Source organism: Orcinus orca, chromosome 5 (genome assembly GCF_937001465.1).
Source record: "Orcinus orca chromosome 5, mOrcOrc1.1, whole genome shotgun sequence".
NCBI lineage: Eukaryota > Metazoa > Chordata > Mammalia > Artiodactyla > Delphinidae > Orcinus > Orcinus orca.
In genome coordinates this window covers 3,441,590-3,468,199 of record NC_064563.1, presented here as the reverse complement: position 1 = coordinate 3,468,199, position 26,610 = coordinate 3,441,590, and the positions used below count along the sequence as shown (strand labels likewise).

The following is a 26,610-nucleotide window of genomic DNA, read 5'->3' as shown; positions in this document are numbered from 1 at the left end:
GGGCATATACCATGAGAAAACCATAATTCAAAAAGATACATGCACACCAATGTTCATAGCAGCACTATTTACAATAGCCAAGACATGGAAGCAACCAAAATGTCCGTTGACAGGTGAATGGATAAAGAAAATGTGGTACATATATACAGTGGAATAGTACTCAGCCATAAAAAAGAATGAAATAATGCCATTTGTAGCCACTTGGATGGACCTAGAGATTATCATACTAAGTGAAGTAAGTCAGACAGAGAAAGACAAATATCATATGATATTTATATGTGGAATCTAAAAAAAGGATACAAGTGAACTTATTTACAAAACAGAAATAGAGTCACAGATACAGAAAACAAACTTATGGTTACCAGTGGGGAAAGGGGTGGGAGAGATAAATTGGGAGATTGGGATTGACATATACATACTACTATATATAAAATAGATAACTAACAAGAACCTACTGTATAGCACAGGGAACTCTACTCAGTGCTCTGTAATAACCTATACGGGAAAAGAATCTAGAAAAGAGTGGATCTATGTACATGTATAACTGATTCACTTTGCTGTACACCTGAAACTAACACAACATTGTAAATCAACTATATTCCAATAAAAATTAATTTTAAAAATCTCAGCCCCACTCCATTTCTGTAAGGCAAGATATTATATATAATTATACATAACACACAAACGACAGGCTTTTTTTTTTTTTTTTTTTTTTGCCCTGCGGCTTGAAGGATCTTGGTTCCCTGACCAGGGATCAGACCTGTGCCCCCTGCAGTGGAAGCACAGAGTCTTAACCACTGGACCGCCAGGGAAGTCCCCAGGCAATTATTTTTCACAAAAATATCTTAAAGCCTAATTCTTAACCACTAGCCCACTATCTGAACCAACCAAAAAATCACCCCCTTTGGGAGAGGGTGAAAGATATTATATGTGATGATATCTGAAAACTAGAAGGTGAAACAGGGCCCATGAATGGGAGAAAAAATGATGAGAATCGGAGCAATGATTTGAGAGTATGAGAGGAGAGAAGGAGGCCCAACTTAATGTCATATCAAAATATGAAGAAGGAGTGAGATGAGTCACTTTTCTCCATGTCCTGTTTAGATTTGGGACATCTGACTAGTCCATCAAGGGAATTACGAATTGTAAGTAGTTAGGTGCGGGAGGATATTTCGGTTTACAAGAGACATACCGTCCCTTCTGATTTAGGATTGTTTCTGTCCCGCAGGTAGTACGTTAGTTAGAGCAATGGCACCTCATATCCCCAAGGGGAGACAGAAGAAGTCTGAGCAGGAGTGGGCATTCCATGGGTATTGCTATGATGCGAAGCAAATGGCTCGCAAATGGCTCTAAGGCCTATGTGGCCTTCTCCACCAAGTGACTATTTTTTTTTCTTTTTGGTTGGACCCCAGGTCTTTGATAGCAAGAGTAGAAGAGCCTATGAGGTAAGAAAGCTTTAAAAACCTGTGGTTAGAAAACACTTGACCCAGTTTGTGATGCAAGTCTAGCTTCTTGATCTAGGTAGTTAGAGCGTTCATGGTGTCACTTGCTTTGGCGATCTCAAACAATAGAAGTCATGCTTAAGCCGCAGAAGCCATGATTAGACAGCAGAAGGCAGGTTTCACCAAGTTAGCAGTTAACCAACAAAAGTTACTTAACAGATTAACCAACACAGATCATGGCTAACCAGCAGAAGTCCTGATTGACTAACCTGATTACAACTCAAATCAGTGGGTCTTCTACTAACCTCAGGGAAATCTGGATGCTTCCCTCCCTAAGTACAGATAATATCATCCTCAAGGAATACATTATCATTGCGGAATATTCTGTGGAATTAAGGTATAGCTCATCCAGGACTATCACTCTGGCTCTCTTTATAGCTGAGGGTGTCCGTTGTTCATTCGTTCAGTCGACAGCTGTTTGTTGGATATCTGCCGTGTGTCAGGTTCTGTCCCGGTGCTGGGGATATGCAGTTGATTTGTACCAGTCCATTTGTACTAGGTGTTGAAATATTGAACTGTGTTCCTACCAGTTGTTGCCTTCAGTCTTTGTCTCCTTCCACCCAAGTCCACTGTGGTGAGTCCAGGGAAGACACATGAAGTCACCGTGGAGTCCCCATCTTGTCCACCCTAGTTCTGTGGAGCCGGCCCCCATGCCCCTCCTTGTCCCCTGTCAGGGAGGCTGGAATCCCAGCAAGAAAGATGTCACACTTGGTGGTGCTTCTGTGACACCCACTGGTGGAAATCTCTGAAGCCCATGGGACTCCTGAGGCTGTGACTGCTGGCCACAGACTGGACTTCCCCCACGATGGCCACGTAACCTCCGAAGTAGATGGTACTATAGATTAATATTTTAAATATCATACTCAGATAGGTGTGATGTAGAAGGAGAAGCAAAAGCCCAAGGTTATCTAGAAGAGGAAGCATTCATGTGTGCTTGGATCAGTCAGAGAAGGCTTCCTGGGTGAGGTGACATAACATCTTCAAGACCTGATAGAAGTTTTCTGTGTTTACTGGGAAAAAGGATGTTTCTGGAAAGTGAAAGAGGAAACTCGTGGCACCAGCAACCCTAGACTTGGTGTCAGAAAACCAGGCCCTCAGACTTCCTGATGACCAGCAACCATGAGCCAGGATTGACACTCCAGCCTCCATCTGGTCACAGACACCTGCCCCAGGTCCCCACAGAGGTGTGGTGAGGTCTCCGCTCCAAGATAAAGGTGACACCGTCTGAAAGCCCTCTTGTTGGTGTCTTTTAAGCCCCAGGCTAGTCCAAACAAATCGCAGTTGTTTTTGTTTTTTTTTTAATTTTTTTTATTGAAGTAGAGTTGATTTACAATGTTGTGTGTTAATTTCTGCTGTACAGCAAAGTGACTCAGTTACACACATATGTACATTCTTTCTCATATTCCTTTCCATGATGGTTTATCCCAGGATATTGAATACAGCTCCCGGTGCTATACAGTAGGACCTTGTTTTTTATCCAATCCATACATGATAGCTTCCATCTGCTAATCCCCAGCCTCCCACTCCATCCCTCCCCCAACCCCCTCCCCCTTGGCAACCACCAGCCTGATCTCTGTGTCTGTGAGTCTGAAGAAATCGCAGTTGTCACCCCTACAGGGGGACGGTCTCTCCTTCCTTCATCTTCAAACCTCCTCCTTCGCCATCTTCTTTGCCCACAGAAGCCCCCTCATCCTCACTCTCAAGCCATCCCAACTTGTCACTCCCTGGCGCGAGGACACACTTGGAGTCCCGGAAAGGTACAGCTGGGAAGGGTCTTGGAAGTGAGCCTCCAGCCCCTCCCTCAGGAGGTAGTGCGTGAGTGCGCCTAGCCCTGAGGCTGTGACTCTCCAAGCCTGCCCCCCTCCTTCCCTGCGGGGACTCTCCCACTGCACCCTCCTGCCCCCTCTGTCCCGTGGGGCTGCTCCTCCAAAGAGGACCAAATCCTTCATCCGTACCTACCCATCTCCTGGCTGCAAGAACTATCACACTTGAACTTGGTACTTTGCTTTGATGGAAAACTTTTTATTTTTTTCCACTTAAGAATTTTTTTAACTTAATTTTTATTTTATATTGGAGTTAGTTTCAGGTGTACAGCACAGTGATTCAGTTATACATATACATATATCCATTCTTTTTCAGATTCTGTTCCCATGTAGGTTATTATGGAATATTGAGGAGAGTTCCCTGTGCTATACAGTAGGTCCTTGTTGGTTATCTATTTTATATATAGTAGTGTGTATATGTCAATCCCAAACTCCCAGTTTATCCCTCCCTCCCCTCTTTCCCCTTTGGTAACCAGAAGTTTATTTTCAAAGTCTGTTGAGTCTGTTTCTGTTTGAACTCAGTACGACTAAAGCTCATTTTACATGTAACAACCTTGGGATACAGTTTTGATTCCCAAATTATGAGGCTCCCAATTTTAGGTGGGACAGATTCATGGCGTTAAACCTCATTGAATCACATAGTGAGAAACATGTTTATTTTCTCTGAATTCCTCAAGAGAAGCCTCAAGTAAGTGCTGATCTGTAGCTAAGTCTTGCTCCATTCCCTTTCAGCCAGGAGTGAGGTTTAGCAGAAGCAGAATCCAGCGAGAGTGAAATCGCATCTGATTATTGTTTTGTTCAACTTCATTTTATTTATTTTATGAATGCCTTCTCATATTGACAGTTGGTGCTGGTATTCAAATTGAGTCAGAGGTTAAAGGTTTCCATTTTAAATAATGTTAAAAATAAAGGAAGAGGGGGCTTCCCTGGTGGCGCAGTGGTTGAGAGTCCACCTGCCGATGCAGGGGACACGGGTTCGTGCCCCGGTCCGGGAGGATCTCACATGCTGCGGAGCGGCTGGGCCCGTGAGCCATGGCCGCTGAGCCTGCGCGTCCGGGGCCTGTGCTCCGCAACGGGAGAGGCCACAGCGGTGAGAAGCCCACGTACCGCAAAATAAATAAATAAATAAATAAATAAATAAATAAAATAAAGGAAGAGGGACTTCCCTGGCAGTCCAGTGGTTGGGACTTCGCCTTCCATTGTAGGGGGTGCGAGTTCGATCCCTGGTCGGGGAGCTAGGACCCCGCATGCCTTGGGGCCAAAAAACCAAAACATAAAACTGAAGCAGTGTTGTAACAGATTCAATAAAGACTTTTAAAAAATGGTCCACATCAAAACAAATCTTAAAAAAAAAAATAAAGAAGAATCAACCTAAATAAAACATTAAGTAGATAAAATTTTGGTGACACGGGCTATGGTGCCACACGCACGCACGCACACACAAGGCCCTCCAAGCGGTAGAAACGAGGTTTACAGAACGGTTCACAGTATCTACTGTGGAGGAGGGGGGTTTGGACAATGCAGTCCTCTCTTTGGCCTCAGAGAGCATTTCTGTTTACCCAGGCCATGAATAAAAATACCTCACAGCATACATTTTAGTCAGCAAGTATTCTAGCCTAGTGGAAATGATTTACTGAAATTTAGACCTCCTCATGAAATCCAGCCCAAACTCTGATTTGGAAAACCAAGAAGTCCTATTTAATTTCTGCTGTCATTGTTCCTGAACCACGCTGACTGCATAATTAGTGACATATAAAGTTCTTAATTCTCTCTTCTTCTTTCATCCGGGTGTCAGGAGATTGGTTTCCGCTCCCTTGTGCTCACTCACTAAGAATTTGCTGAACTGATTATTCAGTTTGTAATAAGTGGAGGAGGTCACCTTGGTCCATAGCTCACTTGCTTCACACCTGCAAAAAGACTGGATCTTCCATGTGTCAGTGTTACTTGACGGGAGAGCAGTGAAGTTTCTGTCAATTGAGTTTGTACGTCTGGCAGCCAAGAGTGTCCTGTAGGTATTCTTTGCAGGAAAAAATATGTTTGAGGTGACCATAGTGCACAGATTCTCTTAGAGCTTCAAAGTATTTATAACCTGTTATTTTAGATTCTGAGCATATTTGTAGCTCCAGAGGTACAAAAATAAACTACATTTTCTTGGAAAATGTGTGTGTCTGGGATGTAAGAGGAGTTGCAACCTTAAACAAGATTTCCAGGCGTTTACAGTCGAACCATGCCAGTAAAAATATGTTTTTTTAGATGTTAAAATCCTAGGGTGCCCACGTAAATATCCTAAGCAGTGTGTGTTACGTGAGCTTCCTTTGCTAATGTGCTTTAGCTTTGAAGGTCTTCAGTTCTGGCTCCTGGGGTGTTAATGTACTACAGGGAAAGTTGAACTCAGATGGCAAGTCTTGTTTGCTGTTCAACACAGTGGATGGTGTGCTTCCCACATTCAAGAGAATTGTTACTAACGGAGGTAAAAGTCACATCACAATTGATGAGGTAAAACTCCTTGCTTGTAATACTCCTAGCAGCGTAGAGGTTTTTGTTGGGCAATGAGAAAAGACAGCAGGTTTACCCATCACTCACTCTTCAATCATCTCTGTCTTAACAAGCACCACTTAATTTTCCGTTCTCTGCAAAGCTGTGTGGGGAGATGGGTACGCAGAGAGGAGAAGCTGGGGGGAGACCCTGTGCTCATGGAGCCTGAAGTGTGATTTGTTTCATCAGTGTTTCCCAAAAAATCAGGATAAATTGCTTCTTTGGTCAAAATATAACTTTCCAAAAGTTAAAAAACAATACTTATTCAAATATGCAGTAAGCACATGTTGAAGACTTATTTCACTCATTAACGAGGGAAACAGTCAGATGACAAAGCTGGTTCAAAGAAGGATATGAAAAAAATAGGTAGGGAGGGAGGTAGGCAGACAGACAGATAGGGTGATTGGAAAAAAGAATGCTGGAATAAGGTGGCAAAGTTAGACCCAACTGCTTAATGTCCTACAAGGCAATAAAACAATAATCTTTGGTTATATTTCAACCAGGCAGGAATCTTCGCACCTATACTAGGCACATATGATTTATAAGTTACCAGTCTTCTACAGTCTTTACAGAGTCAAGGTCCAGTCAATAATAAACAGTAAGTCAAAGGAAGTTACATTTCCCGAGACCGTTAGATGACTCGTGTAAGTTTGTCAGTCAGTGCGGCGTATGCATTGCCCGAGGGAACTTCCTGCAATGATGGAAATATTCTGTACATGTGCTGCCCAGTGTGGTAGCCCCTGCACATGTGTAGCTGTTGAGCACTTGAAGGGATTAATCTCCAGAATTTACAAGCAGCTCATGAAGGTCAATATCAAAAAAACACAAAAAACCACAAACAACCCAATCAAAAAGTGGGCTCCATTGTAAAGCAATTATACTCCAATAAAGATGTTTAAAAAAAAAGAAAGAAAAAGTGGGCAGAAGACCTACGTAGACATTTCTCCAAATAAGACATACAGATGACCAAAGAGGCACATGAAAAGATGCTCAACATCACTAGTTATTAGAGAAATGCAAATCAAACTACAATGAGGTATCACCTCACATAAGTCAGAATGGCCATCATCAAAAAGTCTACCAATAGTAAATGCTGCAGAGGGCGTGGAGAAAAGGGAACCCTCCTGCACTGTTGGTGGGAATGTAAATTGGTGCAGCCACTACGGAGGTGCCTTAAAAAAAAACACCTAGAAATAGAGCTGCCATATGATCCAGCAATCCCACTCCTGGGCGTATATCTGGAGAAAAACATGGTTTGAAAGGATACGTGCACCCCAGTGTTCATTGCAGCACTGTTTACAGTAGCCAAGACATGGAAGCAACCTAGATGTCCATCCACAGGTGAATGGATAAAGACGATATGGTACATACATACAGTGCAATATTAGCCATTAAAAAGAATGAAATAATGCCATTTGCAGCAACATGGATGGACCTGGAGATTATCATACTAATTTTATTTAATTTTCATTATTTAAATAGCCACACGTGATTCGTAGCTATCATATTGGACGTCACAGCTCCCACATGCCATTAAATGAGCAGACAATCATTTTTCTGCCTTGTTTCCAATCTTGGATAATATTTTTCTAAACACTTTGCAAATTAAATCGTGTTTTAAATATTATCACGAGAGCTAAATATGTAAAAGCATTTGGAGAAGATGCCTTTGGAAAGACCTAATTCTTTCACGAAGCATATAATTTCTTCTGCAAATGGAATGCTTCTTCTATTGGCTTTCTTGACAGTGGACTCACCTGATATTGTTCTGGCCAGCAAGGGAGCCACTTAGGAAGTTAAGCCTGTTTGGAGTGAACCCAACTCTGCATTATGTTTTCCAAGTGAATTCGCTTGGTATTCATTTTCTTTTAGCAAGATAATAACGGGCAAGTCCAGTTTTGATTAAAAGGGGCTTTCTGGTTTGCAGCAAAGGGAGAGAACTGACTATTCATATTTCACAAGGATTTTAAGGCTTAAATAAGTTAACTTTTCTGCTGCCATCACTTCATTACTCAGAACGAGCAGGCAATGAATTGATAAGGTTGGCTTTGATTTCTCATGAAGCTCAGTAGTTTTGCTTAATTTTCTCATCTTCTTGGTTGCTTGCAGGGGTTTTTCCGCAGAAGTATTCAGAAGAACATGATTTACACTTGTCACCGAGATAAGAACTGTGTTATTAATAAAGTCACCAGGAATCGATGCCAGTACTGTCGACTCCAGAAGTGCTTTGAAGTGGGAATGTCCAAAGAATGTAAGTGGAGTCTCCAAAAAATTCTTTTCTCTTTGCCTTATCTATAAATATGATTGCTCAGCCTCCAAAATCAAGTCGTGGAGGACGTCAGCGTGTGGAATTCAGACGTGACACGAGTGATAGTTTGCCAAGGGTAGGTGTCAACAGAGATGACATGGAAATAGAACAACCGTGGGGATTTTCAGATACAATTTGAGTGGCAGTTGGTGAAAAGGCAGGCGCTGGGTGTCGTGGACAGCAGGCTTGTATTCCAGAGCGGTTACTAACCAGCTCTGTGTCTCTGAGCCACTGGTAACTGGTCCTAGAGCCACATGGAGACTCTGTTTCCCCATCTCGACAGTAGGAATAGCGAGCTTTGCCTGTGTTGATGAGAATAAAACGAGGCGAGAGGCATGTGGTAATAATGTACCCTTTTTCACAGGGTCCATCAACCGTGGTAATAATGGACCCTTTTTTCAGAGGGGAGGGAGTGTAAAACTTTTGCTGTCGAAGAAACATTTAGAAACTTGGCATGTTGGCATTTTTCCAAACTCGATTCAGCCCCACTCCTCCAAACAGTTATTCACTTGATTAATTCAGAAGAGAATATTTGAATAGATTAAAAATGAGTGGTCCATAATCATCTGCTTGTGGGGCTTTGAATTATACATGCAGAGTACATATACAGGCAGAGTACATACAGCACCAAAAAATCACGAAGGGAACAAGAACGTGCCAGGCGCGTGGCCGGGCTCAGGCAGGTGTAAGGAAGACGCAGGGATGTGTGCCTGGTTGGGCGCTCAGTGGAATCGCTGCCCACCTGCCCCCACTGCGTCCTGACACTTGAGCATCTGAGTGGGGCACTGGGCGGGGCGCTCTGAGGGGCCCTGGAGATGCTAAGCCACGCCCACTGACCCCTACGAGAGTGAGACGAAAAGCCACAGTCCGACAGCGGGGTTTGAAGGCTTTATGTTGGTTAGACGCTCTTGGATTTTGGAACTGGGACGTGTGGCCATGGGAGCGAGGCCCCTGGAGCCGGGCAGGGCTTCCCTGAGAGTGCGCAGCTGGCCGACAGGAGCTCTGCTGGGAGCTCTGACTTGGGATGTTTCTTGGCAGCCTGCCCAGTGTCTTTCCTGCCCCTCGCCTTTCCTAACTCTGCCCAGGGTTTACATAGGCTTTTCTACGTCTTGGGTTTCTACCCCTCAGGGAAGACATCAGGGTTGGATCCATTCATTTGACTCAAGCCAATCAGTATAACCTGTCCCAGCCACAGTCATTGGTTCATGGCGAACGTGTAACCTAGGCTGGTCCAGTGAGAATGAGTTCAAGACTCATGCTCGTGACCCATAAAAGGAAAAAAATGGTAAATCAGACTTCATCAAAATCAGCAAATGTCTGCTGTTCAAATGACACTGTGAAATTAATGACAAGCCAAGCCACAGACGAGGAGAAAATATTCACAAATCACATATCTGCTAAGGACTTATATGTAGAATATGGAAAACCTCTGAAAACTCATTGATAAGGAAGGAAATAACCCAATTAAAAAACCAAAACTAAACTAAAATTCAAAATTGCCAAGATTATGAAAGACAGACAGACTGAGACATAACAGCTAAGTGCAAGGCATGATCCTGGTGACCCTGCAGTGGAGGAAAGCTACCTATAAAGGGCATTATTGGGACAGTTATTGAAATTCGAATATAGGTTGTCAATTAGAATATCACATTGAATCAACTTTGCATGTCCTGACTTTGATCACTGTGCTATCGTTACATAAGAGAATGTTCTTATTCTTGATATGTGCCACTAACTCTCCATGGTCCAAAAGGGCTGTGTGTGTGTGTGTGTGTGTGTGTGCGTGTGTGGAGAGAGAGAGAGAGAGAATGAAAGAGAGGAAGAAAACGTGGCAGGATATTAAGACTTGTGAATCTGAGTGAAGGGATACACAGTGAAGGAGTTCCTTGAACTATTCTTGCAACTTTTGAGCTAATTTGAAATTGTATCAAAACAAAATGACTAAAACAAAAGACTCATGCTTAGAATATTGGGGCAGAAGTGTCCTGCCTTCTGATGCACGTGAACAAGGAGACGCAAGTGTTCTCCAGCCCCAAGGGAGGTCGGCTATAGGACAGAGCAGGCTCTGTGGGTGGAAGAATGGAAAGACAGACAGAACGCGGGCCCTGACCGGCATCCCTGAGTTGCCGAACCCACCACCCCTGGAACCTCTGCCTCCGATGGTTTGCTTCTCTCTGCCAAGGACTCATGAAGGCAGTTGAGGCTGGGGTCTTATTCATAATTAAGGTCCCAATGAGCAAGCCTGGAGTCACCAGACAGGGATGCATGCTGGGTATGCCGTCCCTTCTGGGAGGGTCACCTCCTCCAGGCGGTTCTGTTGAGCGCATCTCAGCCAGGTCCTTTGATCCCCTCCAAACTTTAGAGCTATTGAATGACTCTTCCCTTCCAGATTGAGTTGGTGTAGTACATTCTTGGTTATCAAAGTACTCATAGCTTTGGGACTTTGAAATGGTAAATATTCATGGCGTGTGAAAAAGCATGATACCTAACTGTATGGTCTTAATTACATAAACATGGATGCTTAGTTGTGTAAATACAGAAACGAGACCTAGAAGGACACATCAGATGGTAAACTGCTCGGGATTACGGATGACTTTGTTTTTTGCTTCTTGTGTTTTTTGGTTTCCTATTATGCACATGTTAACTTTTAAGAAATAAATGTTATTTTAAAAACCTTTTTTAAAAAATCCATGAATGTGAAGCTTTGAAGCTAATCTTTACTTAGCTCAGTCCCCAAACCCTAGCACTAATGAGAAAAGCATGATATTGCCCTGAAGCAGGCAAATTATTTATATGTATAAGCGAGACTCACAGAATTATCCCCCTAACTCCCCATTTTTGGTCTGACGTTCTGTAGATGTGGATGTTACACTGCAGTTCTGTGGGAGAATTTCAGTTCAGGCTAAAATTATAAATGAGTAAGCCAGATGTGGACTCGGGGTAAATCAGTACTTTTGCATTTATTTTGCGTGGGCTGGAGACCCATTTCCTGCTTACATTACTTAAAACCCATATCCTGCTTCTCTGTAAAAACTGGAAGGTTGGTTGCCAATTAAAAAAAATAATGTTTACACCCACAGGAGAACTCTAGTTTCAACCCTCAAGGAACTTGTCACCTTAATTAGATTTAAAAATATAGAAATGGGAAGAAAATGGGATCATTATGCCCAAGTAAACAAAAATAAATATATTTTCTTCAGAAGGAAATTGAAGGGGAAGAAATATCCACTTGGAGTACAGTGACCGAGAGTCTAATAGAACATTTTAAAAGTTGAAACAGAAGGAAGCAGGAAGATATGAGAATCACTCATCAATTATACCACAGTGCCCACCACTGAAACAAACCCAGGAGTAACAGAGACTCATAGGACGGTGGAGCATATGAGAATCACTAGTCAATTATACCACAGTACCCACCACTGAAACAAACCCAGGAGTAACAGAGACTCATAGGACGGTGGAGCATATGAGAATCACTAATCAATTATACCACAGTACCCACCACTGAAACAAACCCAGGAGTAACAGAGACTCATAGGACAGTGCAGCTGAAAACAGATCTTAGAGACTGATTTTCACTCACCTCTCTCCTTTGACATACGAGTACACCAGGACCCAGAAAGGTGAAACGCTCTTCCCAGCAAATCCCCAACTGGCTAAAGACAGAACCAAGCTTACAGTTCACATCTGCCACCTCTGCTCGCCATGCTTCCTGTGCAGCACCAAGATTAGCAAGGTTTGCGTTCCATTGGGGCCAGAGGTCATGTCACTTCACGAGTATGTATCAGAACCCTTTGGACGCAAGGGACAGAGAACCCAGCTCCAACCTGACATAAGCTAAAAAATCAACACATGTCACTGGATGACACGACTGGATCCAAAGGCTCACGTTTGTTTTGGGGGCATTCTCATCGTTCCTCTTCATTTCTCAGAGCTGGTTTGTTGTTGTTTTTTTTTTTGCTGTGTTGGTTTTGTTTCTGGGAAGATTTTCCAAATGGCCAACCAATGGCCTACCCGGCAGAAAGAGAGAGCCTCAGATCCTCTGTGAATGCAGGACTTTGGGGTGTTGGGGGCTGAATATGGTGATTGGCTAGTTTGGGATCGTGTGCCCAGCTCCGGACCCACCCAAACCACAAGAGCCAAGGGTGTGGAAGAAGTGTTTCTCGGTGGGAAACCAGAAAGTCAGGAGGCAGAAACAACTTCATGTTCCCCATGAAATATCGTCTCGCAGCGCTGTTCCTAGTACGTTCTTATTCTTTATGCTGCGGGGGAAAAGAAAGAAAGAAACCTGAGAATCATCCTATGGTAGCCGCTAACATAGACGCGGTGTTTTCTGTGGGCCAGGCACTGCATTAACCTCTTGTAATACTTCATACCATTTGATCCTCATAACAACCCTGTAAGGTAGGTTAGTTATAATTCCTCTCTCCCTCCTCTCCAGCAAGATGTGGAAGCTGAGGCACGGAGAGGTTAACTTACTCAAGGTAACACGGTTGGTAAGGTGCAGCCCTGGGATCTGGGCCCAGGGAGCAACATATACTGCATGCCGTAAAAAGCAGCCTTGAAAACTCTGGGTTTTATTGCCAGTGGTTAATAAAACAATAATTACACTCCTTGCTACATATTAGAGATGTACGCCCTGGAAAATCATGTGCAAATTTAATTTTCATAGATCACATTTGGTTTTAAAAGTATAAGGGGATGTACTGGTAAAAGAAATCCTTTATTGTGTGTCCCGTCAGCAAAGCATGATTATTTCTTCATTTTTCTGTTCTGTACATGCTGGTGGGTATGCCTTATATTTTCCAAGGGCTTTGTACAGTAGGGGAACCTTTTTTGTGGAGGAGTAGCTCTTTGTCAGACCATGGGATTTGAAAGTGGTAACAGTAAGGGGAAAAAAATCGATTTTCAGCTGCATTCTAAAAGCAGTACAAAAATTTATGAAGAACTTGGGGAGGAAGCAAAGGAAGTAACACGACTCCCAAGTTGAGTGATGAGCTTCTGCTGGCGGGTGGGATGCTTGTAACCGTGTCAGGCAAGGAAAGTGTGTAGCAAAGCCCTGAAGTAGGAACAAGGAAAAAAGGTTCAACAGTAAATGAAGACACAAAATTTGGGATTGTCAATGAGCTATGCAGACAAGCTTATGTCCGTGATGGGGAGGGAGCCAGTTGAGACCACGCTGCTTGGAGACCACAGGAGCTGACCACACGCATTTGAGTCAGTTACGGAAATCCCAGCGATCGTTCAAGTCTTTCAGCCAGCGATCCTCAGACTTTTAAAAAAGGGTCCAGTAGAAAATGTTTCGGCTTCGTGGGCCGTATGACGTCTGTCTCGGTTCCTTAACTCTGCCGTGGTAGCACAAACGCGGCAGTAGAAAATACGTGGACAAAGGGGTCTGCCTGTGTGCCGGCACATCTTTATTTACAAAAGCAGGTGTAGGGCTGGGTTTGGCCCGAGGCTTGCAGGGGCTCCCCCAGTGGTGACCTCACCCCCAGCTCGCCCCCGCCCACCGTCCCCTGCTTTCCTCCGACGGACCGTCACCCAGCTTCCAGCTGCCCTGGAGCCTGAGGACCCGTGAGCCTCACACCTGCACGCTCCGGCAAAGGCTGTTCCCTGGGGTTGGGTTTCCACTCGTTTGTCCGAGGAACTGCAGGAGTTTGCTGAGATGCCATTTGCTCTTGGAAGCCGCCCCCGGACCCCACCCCACACTCCCGGCAGAGTTATGCACTCTTCCCCCTGCGCTCCCGCGGGGCTCTGAACATACGTCCAGGAACCACAAGCTTATAGCGCGAGGCTCCCTGGCTTGATTATAAACTCCTGAACGGCAAGCGTCCTGTCTTCCTCACCTTGTAGGCCGAGAAGCTAGCACGATGCTTTCCTCAGCGAAGTCAGAGTGGCCAAGTGGTTTACTTATTTTTTTATTTTTTATTGGAGAATGATTGATTTACCATGTTGTGTGAGTTTCAGGTGTACAACAAAGTGACTTAGTTATACATATTCACACGTCCACTCTTTTTAACACTCTTTTCCCATATGGGCCATTACAGAGTGGAGTGTTGGTTCCCTGTGCTCTACAGCAGATCCTTATTAGTTATCTATTTTATATATAGTAGTGTGTATATGTCAGTCCCAGTCTCTCAATTTATCCCTCCCCCGACGCTTACCCCGCCCCCCCGTAACCATAAGTTTATTTTCTACATCTGTCACTCTATTTCTGTTATGTAAATAAGTTCATTTGTACCGTTGTTTAGATTCCACATACAAGGGATGGGTGGTATTTGTCTTTCTCTGTCTGACTGACTTCACTCAGTGTGATAATCTCTAGGTCCTTCCATGTCACTGCAAATGGCATTATTTCATTCTTTTTTATGGCTGAGTAATATTTCAGTGTATATATGTACCACATCCTCTTTATCCATTCCTCTGTGGATGGACATTTAGGTTGCTTCCACGTCTTGGCTATTGTAAACAGTGCTGCAGTGAACATTGGGGTGCATGTATATTTTCGAATTATAGTTTTGTCTGAGTATATGCCCAGCAGGGGGATTGCTGGATCATATGGTAGCTCTATTTTCAGTTTTTTAAGGAACATCCGTACTGCTCTCCATAGTGGCTGCACCAATTTACATTCCCACCAACAGTTTACGAGGGTTCCCTTTTCTCCACACCCTCTCCAGCATTTACTGTTTGTAGACTTTTTGATGCTGGCCATTCTGACCGGTGGGAGGTGAGATACCACATTGTAGTTTTGATTTGTATTTCTCTAATACTTAGCGATGTGGCTGTATTAAGAGATGACCAAACCCAGCATCTCCCTAGCTTTACATTGTGAAAAGTTGTCAGTCACAGAGCCTTTCTGGGTATAGCTATTCAGCTGTCACTCACTCACTTCTCTGCTCCGGGCCCAGAACAAGTTATGCACCTTCTCTGGGGCTGTGTTTTCTACCTGGATGCGAGGAGCATTCCTGTTGACTGACAGCCTGGGTGTGATGTGAGAACTGATGCTTTTCATCCTGTTTAGACAACAGTGTTTCGTCAGTCAGCTGCCTCTTGCCAGTTGCCTCTCCTGGAAGACGTCAGATCTTCTAGTGTGTTTGCTGGGCAGACTGTTCAGCTGAGCAGGCATCCTGTGTGACTGTGCATGAAAGGCCCAGTGAAGGTGGAGAGGCTGAGATGGACAAGGGGTGGCTGTGGGATCGCGGCTCCCTTTTGCCAAACCTTGGTGATACGACCAACGTTCTTGGCCTCCTCAATCAGTAGAAATTTACTAGAGGCCAGACAAGAAATCCAGGCAAGGCTTTATTGAGGCCCCTGCTGCAGCAGAGGGGAGCGAGAACAAGTAACAGGTTCCCTCGCTCACTTGCCCCCTGAGTGGGGGGGCGAGCTGGTTCCTTATATGGGGTGAGGGTAGGGGTGGGGCCAGAGGTGTGGCTTAGGTGGTCTGCCCGCCCCTTTGGTGGTGCTGAGTGCACAGGACATGCGCAGTGCCCTGCTTTCGCTCCAGGCTCTTCAGAAGTGGCAGCTGGGTTTTGGGTCTTTTTGTATCTTGTGCATAATTTTGTCCCAGCTGTGCATGCACACAGCTATTTTTAGTCCCTTATAGTTTCTTTGTATTTTGTTGCTGGAGCAGAGTTTGTCCAGGTGCAAGCACTGCAGCAAAGGGTCCCAGGTCCCAGCCTGTCTCATTGTCAGTGAAGTTGCTCACAGACAAAAGGCAGAGGTGCAGGAACAGGCTGGACTTGGGGGAGGAGAGTGGGATATGAGAACTAGCCTGAACGAAGGCTCGTGAGCTGTGATGAAGGGGGAATTGTGGTCCCTGGTGCCTTTAACATATGCCGGGTTCCCTGAGCCTCTGGCCTTCAGGTTGGGCGCCCTCCACCAGTGTCTGTAACAAAAGATGTTAGGGAAGGTACTGAGGCTGTCACCCCCTTCTATTTCTTCTTTCCTTTCTCAAAATCGCTGGCTTTTAATTTACAAAGGACCCTCTTTACATTCTCTTTGAGCTTATATTTATGTAATCCATGCCTTTGAGTGGTAGGCAAAACACGTCTTTTGATTTTGTGTGAGAATGCTGTTCGGTGTTTATTTCACAGCATTTTTTTTACTATGACAGTTTCATAAGTGTTTTTGTAGAATAGAGCAATTGAATAATCTCTGAATTTAAGAGTCCCTAAGCACTCATTGACAACTTCTCATTTGGGGCATATTGAGCTTAAAAACGGCTTTTTATAAAGTCTCTAAATTCCGATTTATACTTTAGATGTGAACGTCCCCATGGGTGGGTTGGATGCCATAAATGTGCTTTGTGCGGACACTTAGATACTTCCACGAGAGGCTTTTGTTGTTCTCTGTTTCTCTCATTTCCCCTTTAGTGTTAAACTTACATTAAAACAAACCTTTTGGATTAAAGGCATTTAACCTCAGTTAAAATCACTTTTCTTGGTGCACAAATTATATTAATGTGCTCGTTGGTTCCATGGCTGGATCTTACTGGCTTAATAACGAGGAGATTCATATTGTCGGTTGCCTTGTGTACTTGGAAAATTACATAAACATCATCATCAGGTCACGTAATGTCTTTCTAATTTCAGTTTATTTCTTCATTTGTTCCCATGTCGTAGCCCATTACTGTGTTTGTGAGGCCCACTGTGATCATTTTGCTCTGTTCAGCAGAGATGCAGCGTTAACCCTGCCTTCTCCCCGCCACACACAAATCCCCAAAAGCCCCTCCCCCAGCCCCGAATTAAATGAAAGACTAGAAACTTCATATTTTTATACTTAAAAACGTCATGGAAGCTGGAAAATAAAAATCTGCTGCCCCATTCCACTGACCACATGTTCATGTTTTCCCACATGTGTCCAAGAGATTAAAAAAAAAAAACCCACCAACAACAGACTGCCTTTGGGCACCTGCAGGCGGTGATGTCCGCGCCGCCGCGGGGCTCGCAGCCCCTTAGCACTCAGCTGCAAAAGAAGTATTCAGATTCCTGCAGCTTTACGAACACATCATCTCCCCACAGCCTGGAAGGGGCACGCTGGGCGCGTTCTCACCTTAGAAAAAGGAGACGTTTCCATTACGCAGCAGGGCAGAGCAGAGGAAGGAACAAAGGGCTTTGAAGGGAGCCTGAGCTGGGTTCGAATCCGGCCCTGCTCTCGAGCTGTCTCGTCTCGGGCAGGACGCGTGCTTTTGCTGCAGGGCCCGAGCTGAGCCCCAGCGTGGGCAGCCGTGCTGGCGGGTCTCGTGCCTCGGACCCTTCCTGGCACATGGTTGGTTCTACATAAAGGACACCTGTTCTCTTGGGTTCTTCCTCTGCTGCTGACACAGGCTCTGTTCTCTGCTGTCGCTGTCACAGCTGGTTGTTACTTTAATAACTACCGCCTTGGTCCTCCTTCAGGAGGCAAGTGAAGGGCGGAGGCTCTGTTCGTGTTGAATTGTTTATGATGCTGCGGTTGAGATGTATGGCCCCGAATATTATGTCACAGCATTCAGAAGAAAGCTTGCAGACATAGTTTCCAAAATAAATTTCCCCCTTCCTTGGCTACTGTAAACTTCGAGGCAGGCGGCTCATCTGCCCGGAGATGCTGGGACATGTAATCAGAGAACGGGACAGGATCTTGCCGTCATGGAACCCTACTCCATGGGGAAAGCTGAACTAGGGTGTTGGAAAGGATGCTTTCCTGCATCGTCAGCTCAAGGTGAGGCCTTGCAGTCTCTCGGGAGGTGCCGAACCCAAGCCAAATTTCCCCCGACGCAAAGCCCCCTCCCTCCCAGCATCCTCCTTGTTTTGCCCATGTGGCACCTTCCATCTCTCTGCATTATTTTTTTTAAGATTTTTTTGATGTGGACCATTTTTAAAGTCTTCATTGAATTTGTTACAATATTGCTTCTGTTTTAGGTTTGGGGATTTTGGCCGCCGCGAGGCGTGAGGGATCTTAGCTCCCCGATCAGGGATCAAACCCGCACCCCCCCTGCATTGGAAGGCGAAGTCTTAACCACTGGACCGCCAGGGAAGTCCCTCTCCAAATCCTCTGTTTGGGACTTTGTGGCCTGCCTTTCCCCTGGATCCATCATCTCCTTTCTTCCAACCAAATCTCATCACCTTTCGGCCTCTACCGCGGCACTGCCTTTGCCGTCAGCCATGTGGGTGATACGAGCACAAAGCGCTTTACCCACAGCAGGGTCTCCCAAGACTTAGGGTCATCCCGTGTGCTGGGTGGGGCAGGAATAGTATTCTGATCCTCCGTGTTCCTGAGATTCAGAGAGGCTGATCCCTGCCTAAGTCACGGTGCTGGCTTCAGCCCACGGGCCCAGTTCCAGCCCCTGGATCTTTTCAAGCTTCACTTCGCTTCTCTAACAGTAAAGTTCTCATGTACATTTAATGTTACAAAGTTTTCTGTATCTTCACCCATCTCTGTTCCCAAGGCACATATTCTATCGTTTACATATATGATTTGATTTGATGTATGTACTAGTTTAATACAGTATTTCCCCTAGTGTAAACTCTGCCCACAGTGATGTGAAACATAATTGAGGGAGTGCTGAATAATATCAGATCATACAGTGGTAAAGTTATTCCCTTTTCAGTCAATATTCATTCAGTCTTTTTATTGCCAGGGAGAAAATCCGAGTTTGTTGCTGGTACCCCCTTAATGAACACCTCATGAACCTTTGCTCCCCACTGTTTTTAATAGAGAGGACAGGCAACTGTCCCTAGTGAGAAGTTGTATTTATTTCAGAGGTGTGCAAACTTTCTTAAGTGTCCAGATAGGACACATTTTAGGCTCTGCAGACCACTGGGTATTAGTTGCCTCAATTGCAGCGTGGAAGTTTTATGAAGGAGCATGGCTTTGTTCCAGTAAAACTTTATTTAGTGAAACTTTATTTACAAACAGAGACAGTTGACCTGAAAATGCTGTCTGTGTTTTACTCTTACCTCCTATTTATGGCCAATGCTACTCGTTTCCCCCGTGTAGTGGTAAAATCAAGTTCTCTAAAATTTATCTAACCAAAAAAGTAATTTAGGCAGAAATCATCAGAGGGTACTGGCCTGTGAGCATGTGAAAAACCGTGAAGGTGGGTGTGGACTGAAGTTGGAGAAACGGTGGCTTTCTGTGTCAGCTGGTCAAGTGTTCTTGCACCTCGACAGGAACAGAACAGCATCCGGGCAGCTTTGGCCCCTCCAGGGCCCTGGGCCTTGCTAGTTGGTCTGGATCCCCCTGACCTGCCTCTGTCCAGCCCTCTCCCCACCCCGAGCTGCCCCCCCCACCCCGAGTGGAGGGTATGGGCCCTGCTTTGCTTGCATCCTTGGGTTCCTCCTGTCCTGGTGCAAGGAGGGGGTCGGTAATGGGTGGATCCGCGGCGGTGGGATTTCAAGCATCCAGACACCTGGAGCGGCAGCGGGAGACGCCAGGGAGGCCGCCAGGGCGGTTTACTCGCGTCCCTGCCTCTGAAGAGCAGCATCGTGGCGGGAGGACTGACCCGAGGGGCAGCTGCGGTTCAGGCCTCAGCCCAGCCCTTGCTTAGCTCTGTGCCATCTCGGGCAGGTTATCTCACATCTCTGTGCCTGCGCTTCCCGGTCTGTAACACAGAGACAATCGTAGTACCTCCCTCAGATGGCTACTGTGAGGACAAACGGATTAATCTGTGGCCAGGACTAAAGACATTCCTCAGCTAAGTGTTGGCCCTTGGTACTCGCACCCAGCCCGGACCCCGGAGAGCAGCCCGTGTGATCATCAGTGCGGCCCTCAGTGTCTGTACAGCTGACACACCTCCCAGCCCAGCGGTTCATTTACTCAGAGCAAGGGGCACCCTTCAATGCGACATCTGTCCTTGCCGCTCAGAGCCAGCCCCCTTAAAGCAGAGCGCTGGCACTGAGCCCGGTGATCCCGTGCCAGGAGCCACGGCCCTTCGCCACCTGCAGAATCAGCTCCCTGTGAATCGGCGTGGGCGACTCCGTACACACAGCCACTCAGCCTGCCCGCCCGCCCCGTGCTGGCCTCTTGTCCTGCTCCCCAAAGACCCCCACGTGAGCTGCCTTGGGCGGTACTGTCCCTGCCTTCCTCCCCCTCTGTGCTAGCCCACCTCCCTCCTAAGTGTGCCCGTATGCTCCTCCAACAGCAGGGGCAGGTGGGGGGCATTCTCACCTCCCCACAGTGTGACATGCTGGCGGCACCTCTGTTGGGTGACTTTCAATGTCAAACTTGTTTTGAGTTCAGGAGGTAGGGGTGTGTGTGTGTGTGTGTGTGTGTGTGTGTGTGTGTGTGTGTGTGAAAGAGAGAGAGAGAGGGAAGGAAAGAGAGAACAACAGGTGTTCCCTACACGGGCTGGGAACATCCTAAGGACAGGCACAGAGTCTTACTTGGGTCCTCAACTTAATGCTTTGTATTTAATAGCTAGTTCTGGAATGGATTAGAAGCAAAGGGTACTTGAGAAGTGGAGATTCTGAATCAGGAACTTTGATCTTCCCAAGAGCTAGAGATTTGAATCAATATACAGATATATTGAGCCTGGTTTCCCTTTTTCTTTTGCCCCCTCCCCTAATTCGCACCCCATAAATACTAGCCTACTGGCCCTTTCATGACCCGAAGTCTTGATATCGTATGTTCCGCGGTGGATGCAACCAGATAGAGCTTGTAAATAGGTCCTAACAGAGAAGATTTGCTTTCTCTCAAAACTGTACACACCTAGACACCATATTTCATCCAATCTATAATTTGTTAAGGTGCACTATAATTTTATGTACCGCTAAAAGGAAAATAGCGCTAATTAAACTAAGACACAGCAAAGATTGTAAGACAGGTGGCAATTTCAGAGACAGAGAGAAAGAGAGGGAGAAACCAGATCTCAGCCCTGTAAGAAAAGGAAGTGTCTCACATTCTAGGCTGGAAATACCCTATGTTTTCATCTGGAGCTATTTTTCATTCTGCTTTAAATAGATATTGATGGTGAAACCTCAGTGCCCAAAGACAATCCCCAGCACAGAGAGCTGAGTAAGTATGCAAGTCCTTCTAAAATAGCCAGCAGAGAGCCCTTTGTTTGGAAACAAATGTCTCTGTGAAAATAGCAACCCGAGATTCGCCTGCAGCCCCTGCGTTCTGGGTGATGAGCGTGGCCCTTTAAGTGTCCTCTCCCCGTGACAGCAATTCTCTGGAGGGTGGCCATCTAAATTGCTCCATAAATCCACGCACACAGTTCAGTCTGGAATTTGCTCTTCCTGGAGTGGGATTGAGCACTTCAACCAGTCTGCCATCGCAGAGTATTAACTATCGCAATTAGGTTACTTCTCCCTTTAATACTGGAAAACAAAGAGTTGCTGTGATCTGATTGACTGGATTGATAGAGACAGGTGTCTTTTTAGTGCCGGCACGGAGGAGAGAGCGCTCTGTTTCCTCAGAGAAGGGATGTCTTTGCCCCAGATTCACACTTGACTGTTCTAACACTTCACTTCACCAATATAATGTACCTCCGTGATTAAAAAAAAAAATTCTGATTGTTTTATTTTCAAAATGATTTTAGGACAGAAATGTCCTGTTTTGATGTTGGAGGATGCAAGTCCCGCCTTTTTCTTGGCTTATTTCTTTTGGAGGTGTTCAGCAACACAGTGGGTCAGACTTATAAACAGTATTTTGATTCAGCAACATAGTTTAAATCTTAAAATAGAACAGAGGAATTTCACTGGTGTTTCAAAATAGACACACTCAGGAGGCAGTCATGATACAGTGCTTCCAAAGGAAAAGATAAAAGTTGCTTCTAGGACTTCCCTGGTGGCACAGTGATTAAGAGTCCGCCTGCCAATGCAGGGGACATGGGTTCAAGCCCTGGCCCGGGAAGATCCCACATGCCGCGGATCAACTAAGCCTGTGCGCCACAACTACTGAGCCTGTGATCTAGAACCCGTGAGCCACAACTACTGAGCCTGCGAGCCACAACTACTGAGCCCGTGAGCCACAACTACTGAAGCCCGCACACCTAGAAACTCTGCTCCGCAACAAGAGAAGCCACCGCAGTGAGAAGCCCACGTGGTGCAACAAAGAGTAGCCCCCGCTCACCGCAACTAGAGAAAGCCCGCCCGTGGCAATGAAGACGCAACACAGCCAAAAATAAATAACTAAATAAATCTTTTAAAAAAAGTTGCTTCTAGTAAACGCTGTCAACTCCGGGATTTAATGAGGACAGGCAGAGAATCAAGTGCAAACTGTCGTGCTTGAAGGATTCCCACTTTGTGTCCTGTAAGTGGGGGGACAAAGCGCCGGAGCAACTTTGAATGGAAACTTGGCTGTGGCACCCTTGGACTTTGAGCGTTCAGAGATGTGAAGATACGCAGCTCCGAGTGTACTCCTGCCCCCGGGAAGGGGGCATCGGGACCTCCTCCTGTCTCCTGGGCCTGAGGCAGCACTTGGAGATGGCCTTACCCACGTCCCCAGGTTGATGACAGGATCCGGGGCTACAGAACGCAAACCCCAGTGTGTTTTTGCAAATAGTGCCTTTTCTGTGGCTCTGTGTTCCCGAATAATAGAATTTTATGTCCATCGAATTGAAGAGCGGTGCTTTACTCCACCAGGAAGGCTTGCACTCCACCGTTTATCGCAGCACTTGCAGCACCGTTCACTGCAGCATAGCCAAGACATGGAAGCAACTTAAATATCCATCGACAGATGAATGGATAAAGAAGATGTGGTACATATATACAATAGAATCAGCCATTCAAAAGAATGAAATAATGCCATTTGCAGCAACATGAATGGACCTAGAGATTGTCATACTGAGTGAAGTAAGCTGGACAGAGAAAGACAAATATCATATATCGGATATATGTGGAATGTAAAAAATGGTACACATGAACTTATTTACATAACAGAAGTAGAGTGACAGATGTAGAAAATAAACTTATGGCTACTGGGGGGTAAGAGTAGGGGAGGGATAAATTGGGAGATTGGGACTGACATATATATATCACTATATATAAAATAGATAACTAATAAGGACTTACTGTATAGCACAGGGAACTCTACTCAATACTCTGTAATGACCTATATGGGAAAAGAATCTAAAAAAAAGAGTGGATATATGTATATGTGTAACTGAGTCACTTTGCTGTACACCTGAAATGAACACAACATTGTAAATCCACTATACTCCAATAGTAATAATAAAAATAAATAAATAAAAAGGATTAACAATACCAAGTATTGGCGAGATGTTGAAGCAGCTGAACTCTCATACGGGGCTGGTGGAAGTCAAAGTCAAGCCAAAGTTTGGAAAACTGTTTGTCAGTATCTGCTAATGGTAAACATACCGGTGTGACCCAGGGATCCCACTCCTGGGAAGAGCCTCAGGAGAAGGGAGTGCATGGCCTCCCAAAATACACATACGAATGTTCACAGCGGCTTCATGCATGAGAGCCCCAAGCTGGAAGCAGCCCCTGTGTTCATCAGCAGTAGGATGTGTAAACAAATTGGGACCTATTCAAATGATGGAAGACGCATAGCAATAAAAAAAGGAACTAATGACTAGTAAGTGAGACAGCATGGGTGAATCTCACAGACACCATGTTGAATAAAAGGACTCAGAATAAAAGAGAATATTCTGGATAGTTCCATCTGGATAAAGATCTTAAATGAACGAAATTAATCCAGGTGCTAGAGAGGACAGTGGTGGTTACCCCAGGACTCTTGTGGATGCTTGATGTCCTAGACATTGATTGGGTGTGTACATAGCTGTACGTGTATTGTTTTACCTCCATCACAAAGAAAAAAAGGCTGAAATGTGGAAGTAGGGTTGGAGAGGGCCCTGGATGGCCAATCCTTCCTGTGCATAGAGACATTATCGCAGATGAGAAGTGTAACATCCTCTTCTTAGAAGCAACCTACGTGTCCATCGACAGAGGAGTGGATAAAGAAGATGTGGTATCAATACACATACACAATGGAATATTACCCAGCCATAAAAAGAATGAAATCATGCCATTTACAGCAACATGGATGAGCCTAGAGACTATCATACTGAGTGAAGTAAGTCAGAGAAAGACAAATACCATATGATATCACTCACATGGAATCTAATTTTGTAAAAATGACGTAAATGAACTTATTTACAAAACAGAAACAGACTCACAGATTTCAAAAACAAACTTATGGTTACCAAAGGGGAAACGTGGTAGGGGGAGGGCTAAATGAGGAATTTGGGATTAACATATACACAGTAATAAATATAAAATAGATAACCAACAAGGACCTACTGTATAGCACAGGGAACTCTGCTCGATATTCTGTATTAACCTATATGGGGAAAGAATCTGAAAAAGAATGGACATATGTATATGTATAACTGAATCACTTATCTGTACACCTGAAACTAACACAACATTATAAATCAACTCCAAGATGAAATAAAAAACAAGAAGGAGAAGAAGAATCCTCCGCCCTGTAAGACCCTAACGTTTCTTCAGGAGTTGTTTAGGCCTCTCTGCCTTTGCCTTTTCCTCCAATTTGGGACCTTTTTCACTTGCAGCTCTGAACACTTCTGGAGCACCAGAGGTGGGATGTTATCCCTGATTTACTCTCAGTCCTCTGAGGGTGGTTATGTAACACCTCTAATCTCATCAGCCCAGCTAACCAGCTTTTCCCTTTGGTGCCATGCACTGCAAATTAATAGCCCACGGATCCATTTACAGCTTGTTGTGTTTTGGAAAACTATTTCAGCCATCAGATAATAAACAGCTTAAGAAGAATTATTATTTTTTTAATGTTAAATTATCAGTAGTGTCCAGTAAATTCCTCTCAGGAATGTAATGTAATCCAAATGGGATTTATGAACCAGTGTTGATTCTAGTTTAATAATTAGTTGCTATCCCTTTTTTCCATGTACCGGATTTTTTTTTCCATTAAAAAAAAAATCAAAAGATGTCTTTTCATTTTGAGTCATCCACTAAAGGCAGATGGGACTTTAAATGCGTAGCTGGTCAGATTGACGTTGGTTTACAGGAGTTAACAAGAAGGTGTGGCTGGTAGAATAGACAACCTACAGGTTTTTTTACGGCCACCAGAGTAGTTTCTCTGTGAGGCTGTTCACATTTAAAGAAAAAGTTCTGGATTTACAGAAAGCCCATCTTAATTTCCTTGTCCTTTTTATTATTTTTTTGAATGTTTAATATATATTAATGACAGAAGAGAAAATAGTAAAAATGGCAAATCCTGTCCTAATACCAGTTGGCAGAATATGAAGAATTAATTCAGCTTCTGAAATTTAAACATAAAGAGATAGACTTTGTGGTCTAGTATGTAGGCGTATTAAAAATTTGATTTAGGATGTGGAATATCACATATCAAAACTAATGGAAGTTTTATGTCGCCCCAACCCTTTTTATAGAGATATACTTCTCTCTCAATGCCGTCTTCAAAGAATGCAAGGGAGTTTACAAAAGTATTGTTTAAAAAAAAGATTACAACTCAACAGTAAAAAGGCAACATAATTGAAAAGAGGACAATGGATTTGCATAGACGTTTCACCAAAGAAGATACACAAATGGCCAATCAGCACACAGAATGACACTCAGTATGTTTATTAGTCGTCTGGGAAATGCAAATCAAAGTCAGTGAGTTAACCGCTTCACACCCACATCAAAACGATAAACAGTAACAAGTGCCGGCAAAGACATGCAGAAATTTGAACCTTTACACACGGCTGGTGGGACTGTAACATGACGCAGCCACTTTGGAAAATAGTTTGGCAGTTCCCAAAAAGTTAAACGTAGGGTTACCGTGTCACCCATCATTTCTCTTCCAGATAGGTACTTGGGTAAAATGAAAACATGTGCCCCGCAGACTTGACAGAAATGTTCATTGCAGCATTATTCATAGCAGCCCCAAAGTGAAAACAACCCAAATGTCTGCCACTTGATGAAGAGACAAAAAAAATGTGGTCTCTCCATACAATGGAATGTTAATCAGGCATAAAATGCAATGAAGTGCTGGCGCATGGTACAACATGGACGGCCCTTGGAAATACTATGCTAAGCGAAAGAAGCCAGACACAAAGGCCACATAATGTATGAATTCACCTAAGGTAAAAAGTCCAGAACAGGAGACCCACAGAGACAGAGGAAAGAGTAGATACCTGTATAACTGATCACTTGCTGTACATCTGAAACTATGATAACGTAACACTGTAAATCAACTATACTTGAATTTTTAAACATTTTTTAAATTAAAAATTGAAACATAAAGACAGAAGGTATATGAGGAGTGGCCAGAGGCTGGAGCAATGGGGCAATGGGAAGTGGGTGCTAATGGGTTTCTTTTTAGGGTTGGTAGTATTACAAGTTTGTGGATATATCAAAAACCACTGAATCACACACTTTAAAAGGTCAGTTTTATAGTATGTGAATTATATATCAATTTTTTTAAATGACAGGATTTTTTTTTTTTTCTTTTTTTGCGGCAC

The 26,610-nt window shown here is 44.5% G+C and overlaps 1 protein-coding gene across 3 annotated transcripts in view; it reads left to right on the top strand.

Annotated features, from left to right (window-relative positions):
• Positions 1-26,610, top strand: part of RARB (retinoic acid receptor beta) — a 440,801-nt gene that overhangs the window by 323,468 nt on the left and 90,723 nt on the right. For all 3 annotated transcript variants that reach the window (XM_049710130.1, XM_033431957.2, XM_004271906.4), the window contains exon 3: positions 7,970-8,111. In XM_049710130.1, coding sequence (XP_049566087.1) covers positions 7,970-8,111 — 142 coding nt within the window. The remainder of the gene's footprint in view (positions 1-7,969; positions 8,112-26,610) is intronic.